This window comes from Lupinus angustifolius, chromosome LG06 (assembly GCF_001865875.1).
Source record: "Lupinus angustifolius cultivar Tanjil chromosome LG06, LupAngTanjil_v1.0, whole genome shotgun sequence".
Lineage (NCBI taxonomy): Eukaryota > Viridiplantae > Streptophyta > Magnoliopsida > Fabales > Fabaceae > Lupinus > Lupinus angustifolius.
Genome location: NC_032014.1, coordinates 5170852 through 5191927, shown reverse-complemented (window position 1 = coordinate 5191927; position 21076 = coordinate 5170852). Strand labels below are relative to the sequence as shown.

The 21076-nt window shown below is 31.6% G+C and overlaps 3 protein-coding genes across 8 annotated transcripts; 1 reads left to right on the top strand and 2 right to left on the bottom strand.

The window, feature by feature from the left end:
- On the bottom strand, positions 7187-9363 carry LOC109349198 (uncharacterized protein At4g28440-like). Its single transcript, XM_019589916.1, has 3 exons — positions 9169-9363; positions 8402-8634; positions 7187-7725 (listed from the first exon to the last, which is right to left on the bottom strand). Exons 2-3 carry the CDS (start codon positions 8622-8624, stop codon positions 7538-7540), a joined length of 411 nt encoding a protein of 136 aa, XP_019445461.1. The 5' UTR covers positions 8625-8634; positions 9169-9363; the 3' UTR covers positions 7187-7537.
- LOC109349196 lies at positions 7900-16828 on the bottom strand. Of its 2 annotated transcripts, none has more exons than XM_019589912.1 (2): positions 15980-16828; positions 7900-7910 (listed from the first exon to the last, which is right to left on the bottom strand). In XM_019589912.1, exon 1 carries the CDS (start codon positions 16734-16736, stop codon positions 16014-16016), a length of 723 nt encoding a protein of 240 aa, XP_019445457.1. In that variant the 5' UTR covers positions 16737-16828; the 3' UTR covers positions 7900-7910; positions 15980-16013. The 2 variants fall into 2 exon arrangements, with proteins under 2 accessions (XP_019445457.1, XP_019445458.1); XM_019589913.1 differs by lacking the exon at positions 7900-7910 and adding an exon at positions 15807-15865 and having other exon boundaries at positions 16005-16828.
- On the top strand, positions 10493-14765 carry LOC109349194 (AMSH-like ubiquitin thioesterase 2). 5 transcript variants are annotated; one of them, XM_019589908.1, is made up of 11 exons: positions 10535-10587; positions 10622-10679; positions 11101-11145; positions 11280-11317; positions 11434-11725; positions 11883-11972; positions 12452-12514; positions 12635-12709; positions 13378-13440; positions 13929-13981; positions 14459-14765. In XM_019589908.1, exons 2-11 carry the CDS (start codon positions 10662-10664, stop codon positions 14631-14633), a joined length of 912 nt encoding a protein of 303 aa, XP_019445453.1. In that variant the 5' UTR covers positions 10535-10587; positions 10622-10661; the 3' UTR covers positions 14634-14765. The 5 variants fall into 5 exon arrangements, with proteins under 5 accessions (XP_019445456.1, XP_019445454.1, XP_019445455.1 ...); XM_019589911.1 differs by having other exon boundaries at positions 10493-10679; positions 13910-13981; positions 14459-14571; XM_019589907.1 differs by having other exon boundaries at positions 10495-10679.

Below are 21076 nucleotides of genomic sequence, written 5' to 3'. Positions count from 1 at the left end.
GAGAGTATATCAAGGGAAGTAATTAGTTGGTGTAATTTATTTTTGTACTATTATGCCCTTAGCAATAAAAGATACAACAAGCTTTGCCCCACTATACTAGTTAATCAGTCGGTGATTGATTATTTTTAATGGAAAATTATATTATAACATTATGAAATCAAATCTTAAATTCATCAGAGTTTAAAATTTATTTATTGCTCATATAAATATTTATATACATTCAAATATTCAACATATTAATTATAATTTATTTATATTATTCTTAAATTAATAATAGTAAAACATGAATGATGAATAATACAATTTTCTTGTTAGTGTATTAAGTGAATAAAGTTCAATGTTACTTAATTGGACTTTACTTAGTGAGGTACAAATCATAATATAAAAAAATGAAAATATAATGAATTTGAAATGAAAATTATATTCTAATAAATATCAATTTAGAATATATTATATGAAAATATCATGTTTCTAAAATAAAAATACAGTGATTAAGCACAACACATCTTTGTATTACACAGTATTGTTTTTACGAATTAATTATTTCAATTAAAAAGTATGTATTTCTATATAATACAAATGAAATTGGAAGCATGAGACAGAATCGGAAGGATGTGGAACTGAAAGACAGAGTATGCCCATAACCCGTGCTAGTTACACGTGACACTCGACCACTGGTGCCACATCATATTTATTATAAAATTTAATTTAATTTAACGCGCTTAGCCTCTAATTGTTTTCTTTTGTAATTATAATAATATTTTGGTGATATATATTTGGTGTTTGCAATGAATGCTTGGTAGACCAACAAAGCTTTGATATAGTAGTGTCAAACTTTATTAAATTCTCAAAATGACTAAAAAATTAAGTGTTTAATTTCTGAGACCAACACTTATTAAGAAGATGAATCATATGCTCAAAAAAGAACTAACACCTTACCCATAAGATGAGATGATATTTAGTCCAAAAGAATTCTTCATCTTAAACGACAGTGACAAGGCTCGTGAAAATGGCACAGTTTGCAATTGATGCAGCTGTAAAGGTTAGTTTATGGAATTTATTTGTTTGCTTTTGTGGTTAAGGACGTAGTGGGTCAATTATTTTTACATATGCTTTGTTTCAATTACGTCTCTTACGATTCTTACCAAAATTATATAGGTATATTTATAGTATTAAAAAATCTACAAATAATTAGTTTTAATATAAATTTCTTATTCTTTCATTCTTTAAATACTACCAGTACATCAAAAGAAAATTACTACATAAAAAATTATATATTGGTAAAGGCAATTTCCATGTTTCGCACCAAACTCTACCGTCCCGAAAGGAAATTTATGCCGACACTACAGAATTTATAACAATATTTTTTTTCCTTCTTTTTCTGTATTAGTTGTTTTAAAAAGTAAGTATTCTGTTTTTTTAAGTCTAATACTTATGGTCAATTGTCTATTGAAATCTGAGTACGAATATTGTTTTCTTAAAAAAATAAAATCTGAGTACGAATATTCTCAACAAAAAAAAATCTGAGTGCAAGTTTGGAATATAAAAACGGAAGTAAGATTCTCACGATTTAACAGTTTAAAACATGGAACGTAATTTCACAGTTGTAACTAAAATTGATAATGTTTTCCAGTTTAAAACGTGGAACGTAATTTCACAGTTGTAACTAAAATTGATAATTTTTTCCACTAAGTGGGAAATTGTAAACTGGAACTTATACAACCTTGACTGGTTATTGGTTATAATGGAAATTTAAATACACTCGATTAAATATGATATCTGCTATCAAATTCATGTCTGGTTATTGGGTTCGAGTCTTGTGGATATTCCCGGCTCGGATAAGATTATCTCCAGTGCAAGAATAGTGGAAAACCAAAATATCCATGTATGGTGGAATAAAAGCCTACATGGACCCAATAATTATTTTTAAAAAATTGTTGCGTGAATTACATAATTTGAAAGTATAAGACAGAGAATTTTATATCCTGCGGCTGTAAATATTAAATTTTAATTACTTCCCTTTTTTTAGCACATAATAAGAATGAAATTATAAACTAGTAGCTGAAAGGAAATGAATCACACACGTGGAACAACGAATTAGCAAATGACAATAAAAAGATTGATCTATTCATGAGACATTTAAAGGAATGGAGATAGAATATGATGATTCTTGATAACTTCATTCATGTGTTATAATATTCTTCCTTTTTATAGGCTAAGTGAAAGAAAGATCCAAAATCTAAATATTAGGTAAATGATTTATTTCTTTATATGTTATTTAAGTCATATACTTTTATATAATGTATCACTTCTTTGTTGACAACTGTAATACCCAATGTCCTCCATATTTAAATGCATATGGAACCAATATAAAATCAAATAAAGAGTCAACACTAACCACATGGCTTTCATGTCACTTTGTGATAATAGGAAGGAATAAAGAGAAAAGGACATAATTAAACCGCATGATTTTAGAGACAGTACATCATAGTTGTTGTTGAATCATAGGCTCCTTTAATTTTTGTGCACAACTTCTGTTCATTCTGCCAAATCACCTTATTGGAAATTCAACGTAAGACAGTAAAATCTTAGTTTTTGCAACAATAAAACATGTCAAAGTCTGATGAAAGACTTCAATAATTCGATGGCGCATGAAGTTTGCATGAGATGATGAGAACAAGAGATGCACACACACTGTTTCTGCATAATTACCCCCCTGCTTATTCAATCAACAAAAATAAAATGCTGTTGACAAGGAACTATAATTTTTAGAAAAAAATGTGTTGTATTGACACAAACTTAATGTATTTCAGTTTGGTTCATTCCACCATCCACTTGAGATTATTAGTTATATGGTACATTAGCCAATTGGAACTTCATGTAGTTATGTTTACTTACAATCGATCTCAACAAAAGGTGAAAGAATACTCCTGGTAGTACAAAAAAATGTCGATCTCAAAGCAGGACTATGAGTAAAAGTCCATTTGACATGGTGTCTAGATCTTAATCCAATCAATCTCCCAACACATCTCTAACATCATGTATCACTCTCCTTGTTAGTTTGGTTGAAAAGATGAGAACAATGAGAAAAACTACACGCTTGGTTCATGGCAGCTTGAGAGATATTGTTAGATGGGTTCAATTATTGGCTTCAGTGGGTTGGTAACACTATACTGCACATTAAAGAAGAAAACCCTTTATCAAAAAATGAGACGTGTGATGTACAAATTCTTCATGCTTATTTATGAAAAATGTTTGTCTATATAACATGTGCTTTCCCTTTCTCTCCTTTATGCTTCTCTCTGCTTTAGCTTTAACACCATAACATAATGATTCAGTCTTTAAATTCTGTCTTTTTCTTTATCTGCAACTGTAAGGACCTCTGTTGAATTCAAAAAAATGGGTGTGGAAGATGGGTGACTTTTAATGTATTTTTTACAGAGAAAATGAAGCAAGCAGCATAATATCTTCTTTTTATAGAAATTTCACCATTTCCTATAATATTTTTTACTTTTTTATATGAACTTTGTCAGGTAAGCTTTAAATTTTCAGTCTTTAGCCAAGTTTTCATCACTAGTGCTAGTTAAACAAATAAACATGACTCCTATTTACAATTGAGCAATGAAAACTTAAACTCAGTTAAATCAGGCTTTAGATTCTGATATGCCAGCAGCTAATAATCATTACAAAACTCCAGTATCTGTTTTGTTAAGAGACAATTTTCTAAGTCAAAATTCTTCTTTAATAAGAGACAATTTTCTCTCAAATACTTTTTACATTTGATTAATTAATAAGTTCCCACCATTAACATTTTAATATGTCATGGTGACGACACAAATGCCACTATCTCCACCTTCATAATGAAATCCATTATCCATCAATGTGTTTCAGTAGTGCTGCACATGGAAAACAAATTTTATGATTTTAGACATGGGAAATAAATGCAGCACATCTTATAATCATGATGGTGGACCTGAAGGTTAATACATGCTTGATAACATTAATAGTCTTAGTAATTGAAACAAACTTTAACCATCTTCGACTCTATGAAGGAATGTTTATTAATTTTGATTAAACTAAACACTTCTAAGAACTGCAAAATGCATATCTAGTTGTATTGTATCTATACTGTTTTTATTTTCATTTTCTTGTATTGTTAAATCAGTTGGCCTCAGAAAGTTGTTCTTCCTCCTCTTCTGATATGGTCTATACTTCTTTTGGTTGGTGTTCTCAATAACACTATTAACACTAAGTCTCTTTGTCAAACAAAAAGGAGTGAATTAAGTTGCCATAGTTGGATTCAATTTTATATCATTTTCTCAAACTTCTATCTTATACTGCATTATAGTCCATTATCCTTTATATGTATGTATTAACACTATTATGCAATGTGAGACATAATAATACAATCCATTGACAACAATGTGATTCCTCAAACAGCTTGAAAATTATCTGTGTGGCCAACATCTGCAGTTCTGCATTACTGATTCCCACGTTTACCATTATCTTTGTGTCTTACCATTACTCAGAGATAGGGTACCTTTCCATATGTTCATAAATAAAGCAAAAGAGCATTTATGTATCTTAGTACCCTACTATATGCCTAATTTAATTATCTTGCCTACCCTTCTAACATATCTGTCTCTCTCCATGCTCCAATTTACAAATTGGAAAACCCTTAGGCATCAAAAGAGAAAATGACCCTTTCTTTCTTGCAATCACATTGTGCATTATTAAGGGATTCATATTGTAAAAATGAACATTGTATGTTGTAGCCTGTAGATGAAGGGTTGTGTGCTTTTTAGCATTGGAACACATAACATGCCTGCAGATAATCATGAGAGTGAAATATAACTGTAGCTGCAACTGGTAATGGTAAGTTTAGAAAATCTTATTTGTGCAAAAATAAGCTACTTATTTGATTAAGAAAAAAAGCATTGGATGTTATTAAAACTCAACAAGATACACACTGCTGGGTAGCTTATAGGAGCATATTTGTTGTCCCACAAAATATATCACTCTATGTGTGTCAGTGTTTATGATTTGTTAAAAAAATATATTTAAAATTAAAAGTTTAATAATTAAATATTTTTCTGACAAATCATAAACAGTAACAGATGAAGTGGTACACTTTCTTATGACAAACATGTCCATCCACTACCTATTAGCCTAATAAATCCCGGAAAATCTCATTTGTGCAAAAAAGAAAACACTTATTTGATTTCCACTTGCTTCCAGAGTACACACTAGAATAAGTAAGAGTAAGACCTATGTCTTCTGAATCAACATGCTATAATTGGTTACATAATGAAAGAGAAATATTATTGCAGGCAGAGTCATCCTAGTCAACCAGTGAATGAAAATTGACTGCCATTGTTTTTTAGGTAAGATGCAACCAAATTTACACAATTGCCATTTTTTATATTGTAAATACTGTCCAAAAATATTTGTTTAATTTTAGCTTATCTGACTTTTGGTCATGCTTATGAGTGTATAGGGACGTACTTGAGTGCAAAGAAGGATAATGATATTCAATTCAAACATCCACGAGGGGAAATGAGAAGAGAGAAATATATGAGAAAAAGAGTGAGAGAATAAAAGATACGAGAATTAGAGTAAAATTTAATATTGTTTAGTATGATAGAAATATAAGAGAAGTGATTATTTTCTCACTATCTCCTTCGTTTGGTTGAGTATAAAAAGAAAAGAGAGAAATTATATTGTGTATAAAGTAACAAAATTGTCTCTCAGAAAAATTAAAAATATAATTAATTATTGAATAACATTTTTAAATTTATTTTATATTATATTATTTGTTTGAATAAACTTTTTTTAGCTAATCAATTTTACATCTCTTTTAATAATTCTAACTTTTTACCATATATATATATATACACACATAAGTGCCATAAATCAAGTATATATAATATGCAGTAACTCAAAATTATATATGTATAGCTTAATTTAAGTTTATTAATTTTAATTTTTGAAGATTATACATATTGAATATAATTTTTGAAGACCATATTGTATAAGTATTTTTGTCTGATTGTAGAAATTATGTGTTAATAATAAATAGATGTAGAGGCAAACTTGTTAAATATGTAATTTCTCTTTTTTCTCAAAGTTGAGAAGAAAAAAAATTAGAAGAACCCACAAGTTTTTTTCTTTCTTCTCTCTTTCTCTCCTCAACCAAAGGAGGGAGAGAAAGAATCTCTATCCAAACTATCTCTTCTTTCTTTCCTCCAAACTCACTTCTACCAAGTGTAAAGTTCTGTAAAGATCTACCTAGTTGTTTCAATGAGGAGAATTCTTCATGTGGCTCTTCATATTTTTAACTTTTTAAGCTCATATGACGCTACATGCATAATCCTTTCTTCGTTCAAAGACAATCCACTACTAACTTTCTAATCTTAGTATATTCATCATATGTAAAATATGTAAAAAGTCCCGAGATTTTTTTTTGGGCGGAAATATTCTACCAACTCTAAAAGCTGTGCCTTCCCCATACTATTCTTTTATGTATTATTCAGTTGCAGAGTATCTCAATTATGTAGTACAAGCATGCAAGGAGTTAGTAAGATATCAAATCAAACTTCCTTATGAATTGAAACTCAATGTCCTGTACTAATGTTTTACCACTAAATGATCTTCAAATTGAAGTATTTCACATGCCACATGGTACTATATTTGAATAGATGTGAACCACACAATGTTTTCTGGTTTACTCTACGAATAGATATGCATAAAGTAATGTTAGTATTATATCATTATGATGAGGATTCTGGTTAGTTTAGTAAAATAAAAATCTCTAGCACTAAATCTTGCATAGGATCACATCAAACTTTAATTACAGTAGGGAAGGGTCAGAAAGCTGGGCAATTACAATATGAGAAAATAGTTAATTATGCTAAGGAAAGGGGTGGTTTGGGGGTGGAGATCCCCACAAATCGACTCATGAAATAGATAGTATAGCACAAATAAAGTTATATACCACTTTACTTAAATCTGTTGCTATTGGAGTAATTTCTAACAGTGAGAAAATCTGGCAAAAAAGTATGAATTAACTCAGTGCGTGATGCAGTCAGGCCCATTTTTTATAGGGGTCCAACTTTTTTACTATACCTATTAGTTTCACATCAAGTGTGAACATGATAAAGAGTGAGTAAACATGGGAATGCACCAAAGTATGAACACTCACCTGCCATAGATAATATGCTGATAAATAAAATCCACGGTAGATGAAGATTCACATAATCCAAAAGTAAACAGATACCAAAACAAAAAGCATGATCCGAAAGTCAATTCTGTTTTTTCCCTACTTAATGTTATCATCAGTTCAATGGTTGAACCTACAAGATCCACCAAGTGTGCTGCAAAATAAGAAGCAACTGTTGGTACAACTGGCTTCCCAAATCTCTACTCCTAAGGTGAATTGCCACGATCAGATGCTCCATAGATAAAAGAAGAATTCTTTCTTGGATTTGTATTTTATTCTCATTATAACAAATCACATATTCCAGACAGTCCCAATAACTCATTCCACAACATTCACTAGTTCATACTCAATCAGGGACAAGTTATTATCTTCCTTGACAGTGAAACTAGCAGGTTCAGCGACTTCAACACGACCCCACTTGTCCACAGCAAGCCTCATTGATCCTTTGAACATGTCAATCTTGGCATTGCGCAGGGTGACAGTTGCGCCATCTTTCACCAAGTCCACTGAACAGAAGCAAAATGTTTAACATGTAAATAAATCTATAAATCAGCATTTTCAGCAATACTGCTGAACATTAGATGCTGTGCCAGTTAAAATTTCAACTCATTCATAGGCAACAAGACAACATGAGGTCATGAGTGCATAGACAAATGCACTCAAAGTATAGCTAAGTTGGGAGAATTACAATCTAACAGCTCTTAGTAAAATATTAAACAAATAGGTGATTAATTTATGTCAGTTCATGATTAAACCATCAACTACTTTCTGAGCATTCCAATCTGTAAGGCTTGGTTGTTATCGTTGTTCTGAATTATTATGGGAATGCTCAGAACAAAAATTCCAAAATGAAATTACAATCTTACAGATTGGAATGCTCAGAAAGTAGTTGATGAATTGATGTTAATTATATTTGTTATTTCATTGGAAAAGAAATTACAGATACCCACAAAATCAACAAAATAAAACACTTGATTCATAACATGTGGACAAATCAAAGGGCAAAATAAAAGCACTTGACACATGAAAGTTGAATCCTCCATGCAAAATAGCATAGGAATCCCTTTCCCCGGGCAAAATAAATCCAACAAGAATGTAAATATGTTGACAATAACACGATGCAGTAACGGAAACATGTATAGAGGCAGCTTCTGCAAAACTAAAGTAAGAACATATATATACCTTGATCATTTCTCGCAGTGAATATGATAATTCCAGTCTCATCACCAACCAAACATTCAGCAAGTCGCATTTGACGGGGTTGAGGACCATCAGGACGACCTCTCTGCAACACAATCTTAGCATTGACAACCTTAACAGTTAAAGTGTGTCCGCTGGTTCCAGGGCGAAGCTGATCAACCTTGGTAAACACTGGCTTCCTCAATCCTTCATTTGAACCTGCCATATTTAAAATCCTACAAAAACCCAAAACCACATAAAGCATCACTAAGACATCATACAAAAGAGTAGCACCGATTCACTACACATATCTTATACAAATCTAATGCATAGGTCAAAATCAAATTTTGATGGATCAATCCTCCGTGCCCCAGAGAAAAGAAATTGAACTGACACAAAAAGGATACACATCAATGTCCTTGATTTATCTATGCAAAAAGAATTGCAGACAAGGGAAACCACTTTTTAGTCAATATAATAACTTAGTACAAGGAAGTAAAAAATTTAGCTTAAAGGGGTAGAAAAAATTGTGCTTTTTAATATCCCAATGTCAAAATTAGAGAAGAAAACAACAAGAATAATAATAACATAAACAAGGGAAGGGTCATCACGAGATCTAAACTCTTGACAGTTTATCATTCAATCAAACATAATTAAGAAAATTCAAAATATAATTCAAACTATAGCAAATTGATTCAGTAAAAGAGAGCAATTAGAAAGATTGCATGGATATAAAGGGAGAGAGAGAGAAGGGAAATCATGAAAGCAACCTGGAATGGAGGCTAAGACGGTGCAAGGAAAAGAGATCCGCAGCTGAAAATGTAATCGAAACGAGATGAGATCGGCTTTTAAACCAGGGGATTTTTCCACTCGGTGATTTTTTTAACGAGATTGTCTCAAATCACTGTCAAAGAAATTATTGGAAATAGAAATCTAATCATGGGTTAAGATTATCATATCTTACCGGATGATCAGTTTGGCCCGTTTATAAATAAATTGACATGTAATTTGGCCCATTTATAATTAAATTCACATATAATTACTTATATACTTAACAAGAGTCCAGGCTGACAAAAATGTCATTAACCCCAAAATAACAAAAATGTAATTCAATTCCTGGAGCTATACTTGTTGAGAGAGTAACCTCATTCGAAATGGATTACTTCCTTAATTAAAAATATGAAAAAATATCCTTAGTAATACAAAAAAACATGTGTTTTAAAATTTTAACTTTGAATATTTAAGACTGAATAATTATAGATTTTACTTCACCTAACTTGCCTTATGTTTTTACTCATGACTTCCACAATGTCAAAAGTTGGTCCATAATGCAGACGCAGTGACCCATCTGCCACTAAGCCCAGCATAGATCAGAATATATGAGAAACAGAAATTCACTTAAAATCTTAAGGTTTAAAAATTAAAATTGCAAGATTTTAAATTATCATTTTACTTGCTTAGTCTAGTGATGTAAAAATATTTGTCTACATAATTTAATTTTTTATGATTTTAATTTTGATTATTAATCATACAAACTAATTGAGCTTATTAACAGCTTTAATGGATTAATTCGAATTCAAATAATAAAAAATTAAGCTCATATTCAGATTAAGCAAATTTTGCATGATCAACGAACTATTTAATTAAACACATTTAATAACCAACATAATATTAATTTAGTAGTGTAAGACTTTATTATATCATCTCCAAAAATTAACTAAATCAAATTTCAAACATTGAAGAAATAAATTTTTAGAAGGAATGGATCAGAAAGGGATTACTCTTACTGATGGATGAAACTTACAAAACTTTACGATGAGCTTAAAAAAAGCTAATAGGGCATTGATAAGTTATTATTTTATAAATTTATTATTCAATTCTGACAACTGTATGTTGGAGTCCACGTGGCTTCTAGGTGGCACATGATGTGCAATTCTTCCACTACTGATAGAGTGATAGGTATAGTTTCTAAACTGAAGAGAGCTGTTTGTTTTTGTATCTATCCGTAAGAACTAATCATTTTAGAATTACTTATAGAAATCGAACCCTCGACTATAGTGATCCATTGGGACCTTACATAGACCAAGGTCTTATTGCTCGATGAGAGATGTTTGAGATGATATACATGTTAATATTATTTTTTCCCTGTATAGAATAGTAAGGGGTTGATTGTCTTTCCTTCATTGAGTTTCATACTCTCTCAATCTGAAAGTTGTACGTATATCTCAGCATATGAGCCATTAATCTTATTTCAGAACTAGATATGTTTCATCACAGCAAGGTAACAAACACCCAACCCCATTTTTTTAGTTTCATACTCATGTAATTTTATCATATATATACAGCCACAGATAGTGCCATCACAGACGGGGACTTATATATTAGAAAAATATGGAGCTTGATAATATTTCCCATGTCATAGGTTGTCTAACAGAAGAATTTTGCATAGTAATAGGTTTCCATAGTTCATTTGTATATCATTGCACTTGTAGCTTGCATTCTATTGGTACTCTTCATAGGTTTTAATTTTGTTGTGCGTTAAGGGATTACGATTATCCTTTGGTTGAAAAAAATAGAGGACTTATTTGTGAAGTTTTGGTGATTGATGTAAAGTATGTTTTAGTGTGAAGATCTTCTATCTATTAGGTGTCTTGAGCCTTAGAAATGTACACAGTTTGATTTTTCAACTATTCACCTCCCAGATGTTCAAAGAGTCCACTGAAGAAGAGGAATTATGTAATATGAAGGTAAATATGCACAAATTCCTTGTTGATTGAAAAAAACCCATAGAAAACAAAAGAAGAAAACGAATTCGCCCCATCCCCTTTTAAAAATAACTTCCTATGGTGATCTTTGTCATTTATAGTAGTTTCTATGGCAGGTTAGAAATTGTGATATAGCAGAAGGCAGAGTTCAAAGGTGATAAGTTGTTCTAAGATTCCTATAGCAGTCTGCAACCTGCACCGGTTATCGGTGTTACTATAACCTAATATTTTAAAAGACAAAATTAATTTGGTTTGTTCTATGGGATGTAGCTTAAGGGTCAACGATGAAGCAGCAGTTGGGGTTTCATCATTGAGATTAGGAGATTTGACTAGCAATTTGTGCCCACTGAATTTTGTTAAACTGGTTTCTATAAAGGCGACCAATAAATACTTCTTGGTTCATAAAGTAACCCAGTCCTCACCTTCTCCTGCACTGTGTTTTGTCGAGGAAGTGCCTCAAGAAGCACAAAATTCTCAGATTACAGCTTTTAATTCAGGAGACGGATCCACAAAGACGGATAACGAGTCGAGTTCATCTAAGACCATACGAGATGTACATATTGTGAGAACTGCATGTCTAAACCTTACAATGCACATCAAATTGTCTACTTTATATTTTGCAGTATTGTAAAACTCTTCCTGTAGTATATTTGCATCGGAGAGCCCATTACTATTGCATGCTATTAATGGTTAACAAGTATTCATTTCATATCTTCCAGTCAATGCGGTTAATGGAAGACTTTCTTGATCTTGCTAAAGAAAATACGGAAAAAGATCTGGAAACATGCGGTATACTCGGTGCCTTTCTTGTAAGAATCATTATAAATCTGTTTTATTTCCTGTGGCTGTCTTATCAATTTTGCTTGTTGCCGTACAGGGTTTATAAAGACTGAGGTATTAGTTCTACTAGATTACAGTAATATCAGAAATTTTCCATTAAAGAGCAGCTACCTCATAATTACTTTTTCTTTAGAGTCTTTTCTATAGATTTGGATTTGAAATAAACAAGATTCCTTATTTAATCTATATTGCAACTGAAATATCTCTCTCCCTACCTCTCTCTATAGAATACACTTGTCATGTTTATTTCTGCTTCTGTTATTACATCTCTCTATATTAGCTCAAAAATTGAATGCTGGTGTCGGATGTTTTTAACTTCCTATCTTGTATGGTTGCTTTTAAGTACTTTAGAGTAGTCTTTTCTAGAAAAGAAGTGAAGAACCTATTATGATAAAACACTATACAGAATTTGCAATTGATTTGTGATTTATTACCTTCAATTTTCCAGGAGAACGGAACTCTCTATATGACTACTCTGATCATTCCAAAACAGGAATCAGCTTCCAGTTCTGTTAGTATCCTAGCTGTAGTCTTTACATTCTATCGAGTTTTGTTTTAAAATATTTTTTAGCATATGTTTTCATGAGGGCCTAATTTTGTTACTTCCTTTTGCTAACAATGCTGCTGGAAGTGTCAAGCTACAAATGAGGAGGAAGTTTTCACAATTCTAAATCAAAGATCACTTTTCCCTGTGGGATGGATCCATGTATGTCTTCCTACTTTCTTTATTCCCTGGATGGGTTAGGTTCAGGGAATTTACTAACCAATCCTGTCATGGCTGGTTTAGGGGGAAAATATTTTATCAACACAAAATCCTAATCTACCAATGTTTGGATTGGTTCACGAAGTTGGGGCTAAAAACAGTGTCATGTTGGAGATGAAAACCAAAAGTGACATCATTTGGTATTAAAAAAATAGTAATCAATTAGTTGAGAGTCAAGACAAAAATAATAATTATATTCACTGTGTTGGGACAAGTTGAGATACTAAAACTGATGAACCAACTTATTTAGTTTGGGTTGTCCTTAAGTAATATGAGTTAGGGGTGCCAAAGATAAACAACGCTTGTAACTCTTAAATTAGGGGCAGTAACCTGGTTCGAAATTATTGTTTTAAGCATATCAAGTACACAAGTATACTAAGTTTGTATCCATTAAACTATAAAATGTCCCTTTCTTTAAAATTGTCTACTTTGATCAACATATACATCACAAGTAACTATCTTAGGTAGCATTAGTGCACTAAGTACTTTACAGTCAAGTCCTCACAAAAAGACAGTATCCTTCTTTATTCCATGCTAGTCTACATCGGCTTGAAAATAGTTCCTCTTTGTTTGATTTCTCTAACCCTTCTCTTCTTTCTAACATTGTTTAGACACATCCCTCTCAAAGTTGTTTCATGTCATCAGTGGATCTGCACACACAATATTCCTACCAGGTGACTGACCCAAATATATGTGCTACTACCTACATTTTTCTTATAAAAACATTCTTTATTCTAACATGTTGCACAACATTTTACTCTGTAAATTAAATCAAAATTTTCATTTTCACCATGGCTGCATTTAATAGTTGATATCTTCAAAGAGAATTCATAAGAATATTCGGTAGCACAATCTTCATGATTTTGGTGATGACCAATTGACCAGTAATTAGGAACATTATAGGTAGGATTAGGAAAGACCATTATGAATGGTAATATATGCATATTTAATTTTTTTAGTGCTGAAGTTCAGTTGGATTGAAAGATATTGATAATTTAAAAAGTATGATAAAAAAAATTCAACAACAAAAAGTTAAAGGATTTCGGGTAATAATAACAATCAAACTAACTATTAAAACTGGTATGGATACTGGCTTGAACTGCATTCTATATTTTTCCCTTTGCTGACCAAGTTTAAACTCAGTTTGTTGTTATTTTATCAGGTGATGATTCCAGAGGCGTTTGCCGTTGTCCTAGCACCAACTGATAACTCAAGGTATACTTTTCCTTTATTTTATGATATGGACAAATTCTCATCAATTGCTGTAGTTGTCTTTGCACTTAAATAGCACATGTTTTATTTCATAAAAAAACTGAATATCTTCTTTATTATACTAGATATTCTTGTCTAGTTATTGTTTTGTTAATTTCTTATACTTAAAATTGCATCCAATTTGCATATGTTGGCAGCAAAGGGAGCTGGGTGAATGTATTTTGAATAAAACCAACTTATATGTTCCTTTGAACCTGATTTCTAATATGGTTCTACTATAGATCCTTAATACTGAGGCACTTGTACTAGCTTCTCTTGAACCAGTGTAAGCTTATTTCCATATACCAGTATAGTGAATATGTGATGATTTGTATTATTTTGTAGTTGTTTGTTTGGGCATGATAAAGAAAACATATATAACAAAACAATTATGCATGTTGAGAAAAGCATAATGGAACTCAAATTTATTCATTTTCCCAGGAGCTGTGGACTGTTTCGAATTACCGACCCAGAGGGGATGAATATTCTAAGAAATTGCCAGGAGAAGGGATTTCATCCACACAAAGAACCAGATAATGGCATCCCCATTTATGAGCACTGCTCCAATGTGTACAAGAACTCCAATCTTAGGTTTGAAATCTTCGATTTACGCTAAAAATGACTTCGATGACAACACACTCAATCCTATGCAGATATGGAGTATAATTACCACTGTATTGCTGATAACAGATGTGGTATTTGTGTTTAATGATGATGTGAAGTAGGTTTTAGCACTTACCTTTTGATATTTAGTTTGGATGTCAATTTCATATATCCAAGAATTTCACATTTGAGTATCAGATAGGAATGCCCCCGACTGAATGTCCTATTAATCACTAATTCGATCTGAAGGCCAACACAATAGGATTAAAATCCTATGGTGTTATGGCATGTTAATGTATTTAGAGTATAAGCTTGCTTTGAGCATTCTAATTTCTTAAAAATAATATTATTGAAGGCACGACCCAACCAATTAATACCACAAGTGTATCATCGACACAAGGGACTAGCTGATCGGTGCACACCAATGGCAAACTGATTGACCCAACCATGTTAGAGTGGTTAGAGTGATTGCTTATCGATTATTTAAATCAGCTTAATGCATCTTATCTTACATTGCTACTTTTGCAAAACAGTTAAAGAAGTTCCAATCTGATTTTTTTAAGGTGAGCCTTAAGGCACGTACGAAAATGCTTAAGATAGTAGATTCACATAGAAAATAATTAGCTCAATATTTTAAAGGATTTAATATGTATGCATTGAAAATGTAAGTGTTTTTACATTATCAATAAATCATTCATCATACATATATTAATTATTATTGACTTATTAAATAAAAGTAATACAAATCAATAATAAATGATATACTCATAGTGTAAAAAAAATTTCACAATATCAATATATAGATTTTAAACCCTATTTTAAAATATGGTATTTTTAGTTTTGCCTAGATACTTAAAAAAATACTAATAAATGTATATTCTGTCCAACAAATATTGTTTTTAGATATTAAATCCTACCTTTAGCCTTATACCACGCATGAAACTAAGAATATATGAAATCTATTTCTGGTTAAAGTGGTTGAGAAATTATGAATTATGGTTGAATAGAATCAAAATGACAAAGTTTGATGATCATCCTGTTGTATCTTCTCACGTCTCGCCCTACTAAGCTAACATGTTTGAATAGAATCAGAATTATGTTTTAATCCTTGATCGAATTTCACCTGATATTTCCTTCTCTGTAAAATTAACTTAGAACTAAATTGCCATCATTTTTTGCGCAATTTTTTAACGTTGAGTTTAAAAGGAGAAAAAAAGATTTTACATATGTGCAAATATTTGAACATAACTAGATATCTTATGTAACCAAAAAAAGAAAAATACCTGATAATAAATTTACATCACAACAAAAAAAGTTTGATAGGTATTTTCAACCATTTACAAAAAAAAATCAATAAACGATAATCTGTAATTCGATTCAGGCGCAAAAGATGTCAATAAGGATGAAGATTTCGGCTCAATCCGTTGGCGTTTGTGAAGAACCCAAACAGATCTTGCTTATACGGAAGGTAAGACTTATGTTTCTCATTTTCCTTCTTCGCTCTATACATCACGTAATTTTTCTCATGCGCCGACGACGACGTCGTTTTCCCTTTCACCTTCTTTACCACAACATTTCTCACCTCGCCGGAGCTCGCCTTTTCAGCATCTGTCGGCGGCGGGTGTAAAAACACGAAAGCGTCCTTGCCGTCGCTGTTGCTTCGTAGCTTATGTTCCTTGAACCTCCATAGCTTCGAGAATCCCGTTGAGTTGCTCTTCACCGCTGACTTTGGCGTCCACTCGCAGTAGGACTCCGCCGGCGCTGCTAAATCCGACTCTGATCCCGATTCTGAAGCCTCAGCCGCCGAAGACGACGGGAAATTGTCCTGATTTTGGACGAATACTTTCCTGATCGATGACCGGATACCGGAGGCGCCGTCGTAATCATCAGAGAAGAGTAGATCTTGGTCGAAGACAGGGAACACCGGCAGGATCTGTCCGTCTTCTAACGCTCCGTCAGCCGAGATCGGAGAACCGTCAGGATTCGTGAACATGAAGGTAAACTCTTCTTCGTCTTCCTCTTCCTCTTGTTCGTGAATCTGTTTGTATTCGTTTTCGTCTTGAAGTCTGAGATTGGCCATTAAATCAAGTTCGAACTCGCCTGAATCAGTTTGCATTCTGAGAAATTGAAATGTGCTTCTGAAGTGTTCGTGTTTACGTGTTAGTTTTGTTGCAACTCATAAATTGAAATGGTTATGGTTTAGTAAGAACTAAGAAATTGAGGTTCTTATATATTCCCTGTGTGGGAGACACTTAAATTCAATTGAATAGTCCTTGATTTTTATATTTATATTTATTCGGTCTTTTCAATATTTTTTTCAATGCATGTATTTATTTAACTATAATAAGGCTCACGCGGTAACTGTTCCCGCGTGGCACCTTCTTGCTCCCTTCTCGAAGGGACCTCATGAATCAAGGTTATCAATATTTCCTTAATTGAACCGTCTTATTTTCTTTATTTTTCCCATTAGTAAGGTTTAAATATTTTTTTAAGGGATTAAGGATATTAAATAAAATACTACATCACAAATCATAACTTTTAAAAATTTAATATATTGAATATATAAAATTTTAAGGTTTATATGTTAGATTCTTTCATCAATACTCAAAAATGCATTTTTTACCCATAAGAAGTTAATATAGTGATCTAGGATTTAGTTATATCTCATAGAGTAATACTCGTTGGGTGTAATATAATGAACCCCGAAGAGGATGATGAATATTATTAATTAACACTAAAACTATAAAAATAAAATTAGAGTTCAGTTATCTCCATACTAAGAATTGAAATGATGAAAAGATAAGTAAAAGATGATCTCTAGAACTTTTTCAAAGTACCATTGCTGATATTAGTCTCTTAAGCTTAATTAGCATATAGAATCCACAATAACAAAATTAAATTAATCATACTTACAAGTTTTACTAATGTTATTTTTTGTTGTCGAGTATAGTCAGAACGAGAGTCTGGTTGACTAGCTTGCTTTAAGGAGGTGACTGAGATGAAGCTTAGATCCGTCGGTAGAGGTACTTGAAAAAGTTATCCGATGCTCAAGTCAGTATGAGTTTATGAAGAATTAATGAAGGTGAATAGAAGTAAATGTCAATAATGAATGTGAGAATAGAGATTTTATGAGAGAAGTGTATATTTATAATCAAGAGAATATGAATGAAGAAAATACTTCCGGTAAGGGAACATCTTCTATTTATAGTAAATACTAACGACATGTCATCTATCCAATGGTTGATGGTGACTTGGTAATATGCGTGATATGAGTGTAGCAGGTCTGTCCTCGCCACATAATAGGTTCGTCTCTTACTATGTATGTTAAAGGGGGCAAATTGGAATTTACAGGCAGCGTGACAAAAACCTATTGAGAGAGCATTAAATGGCATGTCAGGAACAATGAGATTTTGATATGAAGTGATGTAAGCTTCTAAGTTGAACTTATCTGTCTTAGGGGGACAAACTGATTATGTCAGAGGGCGTGATAGAGCCCAATTGGAGGTTGCATTAAATGTTGTGTCAATATCATTTATGATGCCTATGTAAGGATGATACAAGAGACTGAGTCATGTCTATTCACACTTGATTTAGGCGGGTGGGTTCCATCGTGGTCAACTAAATGCCAGATTTGATCAAGATGGAACAACTAGATAATAATTAAAGGCTTGAAGTACATGTAGAACATAAAATGATTTCTAAAAGTATATGCGAAGTTATTTTTACATTTTAAAGTTTTATGATAGTTGCCCTCACAAAACCTTAAAAATAATTAAGTAAAAGGCAGATAATAATGCGTGAGTGTTAATTTTTCGTGGTGCATACCACACGTTTTTATTAATGGAACGAAAACTGACGGGGCTGATGTCAGTGATGACAAAACTTATGGAATTATTAGGTGGTTGTTACTGCCTAACTGATGTGCTGTTCCCTTCATCTACAAGGTTATGAACTAGAATTTGTTTACTGTGATACACGATAGGGTTTTTAAAGTTGTTTTTTTTTTTCTAAATAATTAACGTGCTTGAGAAATCGTTAACCAAGTTTTAGCAAGAGAAATAGCTAAGAAATTGTAGAAGGGAAAAAATGACGATTTTTCTATCACATTGAACAAAATTATACATAAGGATAACTTATTCAAAACTTAGTTATATCCTTGACTAAATCAATAAATTTAAGCACCACCATGCAAATGCAACGAGAGCTTATCCAAGTGAATGCATGAACCCATTCAATTCTTCGAGTGAGTTTTTGAATGTGAATGACGACGAGACGTGTTGATTAATCTAATTTTGGATACTAGAAGCAATTATGCTTTATGCATTTATTTGTTTAGTGATATTTTGATTGGTTAACAAGTATTTTAAATATCTTATGATTCCAGTTCTATTCCTTGACAGCCATGCACTACGTTGAACTTTTAAACTTAATGGCGGCTGAACCCATGTTTGACTAGGCGTTTCAACATTATGCAACCCTAAACCAGAGCACTTTCGTTGACCATCTTTATCACATGGCGTCTGAACCCATTTTTGACTAAGGTATTTCAACATATCTCACTTAATGGCTTCTGCTTCTAGAATTGCACGAGCGCAGGAAATGGACCAAAATAAATTAGTGACAGTTCACTGTGCTACAGACTCTATTGTTATAAAACTTCGACTAATAATCTCTTATACTTGGTAAAATTATATAAATTATTTTTCATTTTTTTATACCTATACAAGTCTCCTAATTTTTATACTTTTATTATATTTAGTGTCCCCGTATGAGAAATAAATGTATTCTTTTAAATAAACAAAACATGGTATATTGTAGAGACAAATTCAAATAATATACAAATTAAGGTATCTTTATTATTTTTTATTACAAAATGCATCAACAATTTTAAAGAGATATTGTTTAAATCGCTCTTACACTATATTGTAACGAACAAAAAATAATAAAGAGCTATTGACTCATATATTAGTTGGACTTGTCTCCACAATATACCATATTTTGTTTAACAAAATTACATTTATCACATTTTTTGTTTAAAAGATAATACTTATTTATCGTGTATGGGTAGTCAATGTAACAAAAGTATAAAAAGTAGGGGTTTTTATAGGTATAAAAGTAAGAGATGATTTATATAATTTTGCTAAAATTGAGAGGGGTAGTGTAATTTACTCATCTCTTTATCCACACCAATGTACTCAACATTAAGAAAGCTTTTTACTTTTTCAGATAGAGGGGTAAATCCAATGAAAGATAGAGAGGTGGGAGAAAACATAAATTTGAAAAAAATATAGACATTCATCTAAATATATTTTCAAAATTAATATTTTAAAATAATAGGTTGTAGCTAAGTCAGTTAGTCAGCTGATGCAGACTCATCTAATATCTAATTTATCACAAGAATTTTAAGACTAAATTGTACCTACATCGTGGTATGGTTTCCTTTTATGTCTACGCCATCATATATCTTTTATTTATTTATTATTATTATAATTGATTTCTTAAATCTTCCACAACTCAAACGCACCTAATTAACAAACTTTATCCTTAGAAATCCTTCTCCTATCTTGGACCCCAGTGTCAAGTACTATTTGACTTGACTTGCCTGTTTGGAAGAGATCTATTTTTTTTCTTCTGTTACGTTGTCTTTTCACTTAGCTTGCTGTTTCTTGCGACTTGATTCGAAGCACCGGTTATTATATACATGCCTCATCTCAAGATCAATCACCATGCAAACAATACTCGTATTTCATGTTTGTGAAGTTTATATTATATCGTTTTGCTCAAATAATATTCTATTAAGTAACATGTTAGTGGTATGTACCCAAGTTTAATTCAACTTAATTTCATACCAAAGTTAATTTATTAAATTAAAGTTTCTCTTTTCTTCCATCCAATCCTTTTGAAGTCAACTCATTCACTAATTTATCTCTGGAACTCAAATCTTCCTCAAAGCTAAATTAGTGAATGTGTTATATTTGGAGGGTTTCAATGATTAAAAGATTTTTGATTTATTTACTAAAACAACATTGACAAAAAACTTGTTGAATTAAACAATAAATGATATTTCTAACCACTTCTTTTGAGTATATATTATTAATGTCTCCTCATAATTTTTTTTATAAAAATGAGGTAAACTCATATTAGCAAATCCTTGTATATATATTTGAGTTAATGGATTGTGATTATACTGTTAATATTAATGAGAAAAATAAAGTTAAAAAACTCAAGCATAGCTAGCAAGAGCCATTGTAATAAAATTGAATGGATGTATTAAATGATAAAACTTATGAAGATGATATATTTGCCTACACCATGAAAAAAATCACATATATCATAAAATTAATTTATAAATAACATATATTACTATCTTGTAGTATAAGTGATTTATATGAGGATTTGGAGGAGAATTACCATCATTCAAAACTTATATCTTATGGTGAGAATATTGATTTGTTT